We start from the raw sequence: 6713 nt of genomic DNA, 5'->3' as shown, positions 1-6713 counted from the left end.
AGTGGAGGCCACAGCTGAGTGAGCAGGACCTGCAGAGTGGAGGCCAGAGCTGACTGAGCAGGACCTGCAGTGTGGAGACCAGAGCTGACTGAGCAGGACTGGCAGTGTGAAGACCAGAGCTGACTGACATGTCCTAACCCAGGATGAAGAACAGAACCTGCAGAGTGGAGACCAGAGCTGACTGAGCAGGACCTGCAGTGTGGAAGCCACAGCTGACTGAGCAGGACCTGCAGAGTGAAGGCCACAGCTGACTGTCATGTATTAACTTCTCATCATTGGCCTATCTGTTGATCTCTCTAGTTGCTTGTGGTTCAACCATGAAACTGTGCAAGTATGTGTTGAATTACGTTTTGCTATGCTGTGTTTAACTTTGGCCAGGAATTTGCTTCCTTTGGAATCTTTGGGTTGAACAAACATTTAACCATCATACTTTCAAATGAAGATGTTATTGATCATTGTAGGAGGGGCACTATGATGACCAAGGATGTGATGGAGAGATGGGAGAGGAAGAGAAGGGAAATGGCTTGTGCACTATGAAGAGGCAGAGCTGGAGACATGAGGGTAATGATGTGAATAGCCTGTGCTCCACCTGAGGCCATAGTGAAGTTCCAACCAGTGTTTGCCACAGAGGGCCATGTCTGGGTCTATGTCAATGTCCACAGCCCACATTACCACCAAAGGCCATAAGGTAGGCTGCTACCTGGGAACAGATAGATGTCCAAGGACTGAGCAAAGCTGGCCACATACTCAACTGGGCAGCATGACAGTGCTGGCCCCACCCCTCATCTCCTACAGCGCTATTGGACCATGAAAGGCAGTCTGTGTTCCAGTTGATCGAGGCTTACTCCAGAGACCTAGTAGAAAATTCTACAAGGGATGGAACAGTGAGCTACGCCCCCAGACATTAGGCTCCTGGCACCATGAGCCCTCAACTCCATAATCCTGTGGCTATCAGTCACATAAGACAATGCTCCAAGTTCCTGGTATTCTGGCTAGACTCCACCCCCACAGTTATCTGACTACAGCCAGGTATGCCCTGCCCCACAGTTACCTGGCAACAGCAAGACAGCCCAGCCCACTATAAAAGGGGCTGCTTGGCCCCTCCTCTCTCTCTTAAGCTCTTGCTCTCTTGTCTCTTCCTCTCACCTCTTGTTCCTTTCTCCGCCTCCCCTTTCCCCTCTCTCCACCTGGCCATGGCTGGCCTCTACTTTTATACCTTCTCTCTCTCTCTTTCTCTCTTTCTCTCTCTCTCTCTCTCTCTCTCTCTCTCTCTCTCTCTCTCTCTCTCTCTCTCTCTCTCTCTCTCTCTCTCTCTCTGTCTCTCTCTCTTTCTCTCGCTCTCTCTCTCTCTCAGGGGTCACATGGCAGTCGCCTCCATCCACCCTCACAGTGTCCCACTGGGACACTGGGACTGTGGCTGTGGTGGGACTCAGGTTGTCCCACCCCTTTATTTCCCTATGCCCAGTGCCTGACACAGTGCTTGGGAGAACTGCTCCTACTCTCAAATGCCAGAAAGTGGCATGGATGTGGAAGAGATGCCCACGCCCACCCTTGCTCTACAGCAGGGAGGTGAGCTGGCCCTGCATCCCCCACCCCTACTCACTGCCTACCCTTACCTACTCCCCTACCCCCACCCACTACACTCACTCCTAGGCAAAGCAGGAGAGTTGGCCCTAGTGGTAAGGGTACAGGAGTACTGTCAGGTAGAACTATTCAGTTACCACCCAGGCCCAAATCAGTGCTTTAGAGTTACCCCACTCCACCATCTGCTCCATCTCTGAACTGCTAGACCATGTGAAGGGGCCAGTTCTGCAGATCTAATATAATATATCTGTGACAGATATATTATATATTATATTATATTATATTATATATTATATAATAATTATGTATATAATATATATAATAATTATAATATATAATGTATTATATGTTATATTATATAATATTATATATTATATAATACATATAACAGATCTATAATATATCTGTGACACAGGGCAACAACGGAATACCCAAGAGGAGCTCAGATGAGGAAGCAGTATTGGGAGTGTGGCAGAAGACAGAGTGCTCAAAGCAGACCAATGGCTTACTACAATGATCATTCGAGAGTAAATCTGTTTGGACAAGGTTATATTGCATGGCATGCTGTGACACACTGCAGTTTTCATGGCGAGATGAAGTTTTTGTTTGTTGTATTTGTTTTCTTTGGGAGAAGGTTGCAGAGGAGGAGGACAGATGCGGAAAACTGAGGAGATCGATGTGTTTGGGCATGATGTGAAATTCACAAGTTTTGCAGGCAAATGGATGGAACCCGAAAATATCATCCTCCGGATGGCCTTTCCTTCAGTCTCTGCTCCACACTTTGTCTCTGTATTTTTTCCCATGAGTATGTTGGTCCCTATACAGACACCAAACCCAGACACTATTGCAGGTGCCAAGAAATGCTTGCTGACAGGAGCCTGATATAGCTGTCTCCTGCGAGGTTCTGCCAGAGCCTGACCATACAAAGGCAGATGCTCGAAGCCAACCATTGGACTGAGCTTGGAGTCCCCAGTTAGAGAAAGGACCGAAGGAGCTGAAGGGGTTTGCATAGGAATAACAACAATATCAACCAACCAGACCCCTCCCCCAGAGCTCCCAGGGACTATGGCTCCAGCCACATATGTAGCAGAGGATGGCCTTGTTGGTCATCAATGGGAGACCCTTGGTCCTGTGAAGGCTCAATGCCCCAGTGTAGGGAAATGCCAGGGCAGAAAGGTGGAAGTGGATGGGTGGGTAGGGGAGCACCCCCATAGAAGCAGGGGGAGGGAAGATGGGATAGGGAGTTTCCAGAGGGGAAACTAGGAAAGGAGATAACATTTGAAATGTAAATAAATAAAATATCCAATAAAAAAAGGAAAGAAAATATCATCCTGAGTGAGGTAACTCATAGTCCAAAAGGACATGTATGGTATGTTCTCACTAATAAGTGGACATTAGCCAGAAGAGTACAGAATATCCAGGATATAATCCACAGAATTCAAGAAGGTTAACAAGCCAAAGGGCCCAAGTGAGGATGTCTCAATCCCACTTGGGAGGGAGAAGAAAGTAATCACTGAGGGCAGAGGGAGAGAGGGACCTGGGTGAGAGAGGGAACAGGGAGAAGAAAAGGGGAACATGGTCAGGTAGGGGGAAACAGGACTGAAGCCCTGAGGGCCAGCAGAAAGAATGGAAACAGGCAACCTCGGGAGGTAGGAGGTAGGGGGACCCTCTAGAATGTACCAGAGACCTGGGAGGTGAGAGACTCTCAGGACTCAAAGGGAAGGACCTTAGATGAAATGCCCTACAGTGGGGAGAGGGAACTTGTAGAGCCCATCTCCAGCAGACAGAAAGGAGAAGGACATCAAGTGGAGGGATGGGGTTGCCGTGCCATAGTCAAAAAGTCTGACCTAGAACTGTTCCTGTCTAAAAGAAATACAGGGACAAAAATAGAGACGAGCCTGAGGGAAAGGACAGGCCCAAATTGGCATTCAGCTCAAGGGGAGGCTCCAAGGCCTGACACTATTACTGATGCTATGGTGTGCTTATAGACAGGAGCCTAGCATGACTGCCCTTGAAGAGGCCCAACAAGCAGCTGACTGAAACAGATGCAGATATTTGCACCCAACCAATGGACAGAAGCTGCTGACCCCTGTGGTTGAATTAGGGAAAAGTGGGAAGAAGCTGAGGAGGGTGACCCTATAGGAAGACCAGCAGTCTCAAGTAACCAGGACCCCAGAGATCTCTCAGACACTGAGCCACCAACCAGGTGGCATACACCAGCTGATATGAGGCCCCAGCACATATACAGCAGAGGACTGCCTGGTCTGGCCTCAGTGAGAGAAGATGCACCTAACCTTTGAAAGACTTGAGTCCCCAGGGAGTGGGGAGGTCTGATGGGGTGGGGATAGGGTGGAGGAAATCCTCTTGGAGATGAGGAATAGTCAAAGGGCAGACTGGGAGGAGAATAACAACCGGACTGTAAAAAAATAATCATAGATATATATAACTAAGGGCTCAGTAATTAAGAATGCTGGCTGCAGCCAGGCAGTGGTGGTACACAGCACTCAGAAGGCAGACACAGGTGGATTTCTAGATTCAGTGCCAGCCTGGTCTATAGAGCAAGGTCCAGAGCAGCCAAGAATACACAAAGAAACCCTGCCTCAAAAAGAATAACGAAGGAAGGAAGAAAGGAAGGAAGGAAGGGAGGAAGGAAGGAAGGAAGGAAGAAGGGAAGGAAGGAAAAAGAAAAAAAAGAAAAATGCTTGCCACTCTTCCAGAAGACCTGGGTTCAGTTCCCAGTACCCACATTGGACAGCTCACAACCACCTATAACTCCAGCTTCAGGGACATAGGGCCCTTTTCTGGCCACTGCAGATACTGCACTAGTGTGGAACACACACACACAGATATACATGTACAGCACACATATAAAAAATCTTTAACAAATAAAAGGAGACATCTTCAACACCACACAATGCCACATAAATAAGCATTTGATAAAGAATCATAAATAAAATAAAAAAGGTATGGGCAGGCAGGCAAGCAGACACGCAAGCCCAGGCAGGCAGGCAGGCAGGCAGGCAGGCAGGCAGGCAGGCAGGCAGGCCCTGAAAGCCCTGGCTTTCCCTCAAGCAAGAGAAGGCACTGTGCAGCTCGCCAGCCTGCAGCACCCTCCTACCTGGTGGCTTGTTGATGGCTCTCCTCTCAGGTTCCTTATAAGGAAACTGCAAGGTGGTGTCCAGCGACTTGAAGCAATCTTTGAGGGAATTCTGCTGATAAAACTCCACCAGTTCCTGAAAAAATAACCACATAATAATCATTATCCCAAATGGCCAGCCCACAGTTCAGCAGAGCGCAAGCCCCTGTAATAGGAAACTCCTTCCTCTACTGGAACAGCAGGGATCACCTGTGGAAGGGACCCTGTGATGGTTAATACTGAGTTGCCTAGGAGACTAGCTTGTGGACATGTCTACATTTAGTTAACTGAGAAGGGCAGAGCCCCCTGAGCATGGGTGGCCCCATCCCACTCATCCAGGTTGAATAAAAAGGAAAAGCAAGCTGAGTACCAGGCTCCATTTCTCCCTGCTCCTTGACTACAGATATATGACCAGCCTCCTCACGCACCTGTCCTCAGCCTGTGGTCTGGAAGAACCTGTCCCTCCTTAAGCTGCTTTGTCAGTTGTTTTCTCTAGCAATGAACAAAGTAGCCAACAGGCACCACAGGCTAAGGCCAGTTCTTGCCAGACAGGCAGTTCATTTTACTTCCTGGCAAGCTTACCAAATAGGATCACCAAGTTCAAGGCTTCCCATCAATGCCCATGTCTTTATAATTAATAATCATCTAAGCACAGACCAATGTGCACAGAACATGTCACCAAGGCCTCCTAGGAACCCCAAGTGAGGAGAATGTTCACAATTCTCCCATTTTATATTTGTTGTCTGTTTACTTGTTTGTTTGTTTGTTTGTAGAATGAATGTTGAAGTTTTGTCTTTTACTGTTTATTGTAATGCTAAGTGCTGGCCTCCAAGATTTGGAGTCTGCAGTAGCCTGAAAGACCCTGCAAAATCTGATTTTGCAGTTAAATCTGATTGGTAAATAAAGATGCCAGCAGCTAATGGCTGGGGAGAGGAGACACAGGCAGGGGTGTGATTTCCTGAGAGGAAGGATCAGGAGTAGAGCTGCCATGGAAGAGAATGAACAGGGAGTGGGAGGGAGCCACCATGGGCTAAGGACCAAGAGATCATGGCCAGAGGGCTGTCCAACTGGGTTAAGAGAAGCCAAGATGGAACACAGTAAATAGTAAGTGATGACTTGGGGTTATCGGTGGGAAAGTAGAGTCTAACAGCATGGCGGGCAGGCAGCTGGCCAGCTATTGTGATGCCTAAGGCATATTTAAAAATATAAAAGCTCTATGTCTTTCATCCAGGAACATAAATGGTTTAAGATGGAAAGGAACACCATATCAAGATTTATTAATAATTTTTTATTACAGATGAATGTCAAGGAATGCATGTGGCAGTCAGAGGTCAACTTGTAGGAGTTGATTCTCACCATCCAACATGCAGGTTCAAGGGATCAAAGTCATATGGGCCTTTCCCATGATCACTAGATCTGAGAAGAAATTTGAGGTCACTGAAATCATAACTTAAAAATTATGGCAATTCATAACTTAAAAATTAGATGATGATGATGATGATGATTGTGTGTGTGTGTGTGTGTGTGTGTGTGTGTGTGTGTGTGTGTGTGTGTGTGTATGTATGTTCTTACTCACTACAGTGAACCTGTGAAGGTCACAGACTCTGTGGTGGCAGGTCTCTCCTTCCATCTTTAGAATAGCAGCTATTGGCTGCTGGCATTGACTTGGTTTGATTGGTGGGAATCATCATCACCCATTGAGCCAGCTTGCCAGCCCTTTCTCATTTTATAAACAGAAATGAAGATAGAGACACCAGGTCCTCTGCTCAGGTCCCACAGCAGGCAGACTTATCATGGGCGGCAGCTGAGTTTTACACCTGGCCTCTGTAAAAGACTTTGTATTTGATTTCAGTTTCCCAGTGTGTTGATTCATGGATATTTCTTTCACAAATAGCTTGTGCTGGTGACAAATAACTAGTTGGGTCCAAATTCAAGGGTGTTACACACACATACACACACACACACACACACACACACACACACACACACACAC

At 47.3% G+C, this 6713-nt stretch overlaps 1 protein-coding gene across 3 annotated transcripts in view; it reads right to left on the bottom strand.

Annotated features, from left to right (window-relative positions):
• The window catches only part of Vav1 (vav guanine nucleotide exchange factor 1), a 53187-nt gene that overhangs the window by 5227 nt on the left and 41247 nt on the right, over positions 1-6713 (bottom strand). For all 3 annotated transcript variants that reach the window (XM_031347242.1, XM_031347243.1, XM_031347244.1), the window contains one exon: positions 4703-4817. In XM_031347242.1, the coding sequence (XP_031203102.1) occupies positions 4703-4817 (115 nt within the window). The remainder of the gene's footprint in view (positions 1-4702; positions 4818-6713) is intronic.

The sequence above is a fragment of the Mastomys coucha genome, unplaced genomic scaffold (genome assembly GCF_008632895.1).
Source record: "Mastomys coucha isolate ucsf_1 unplaced genomic scaffold, UCSF_Mcou_1 pScaffold3, whole genome shotgun sequence".
Lineage (NCBI taxonomy): Eukaryota > Metazoa > Chordata > Mammalia > Rodentia > Muridae > Mastomys > Mastomys coucha.
Note: the sequence above shows the minus strand (reverse complement) of the source record. Positions and strands in the feature narration are given on the sequence as shown.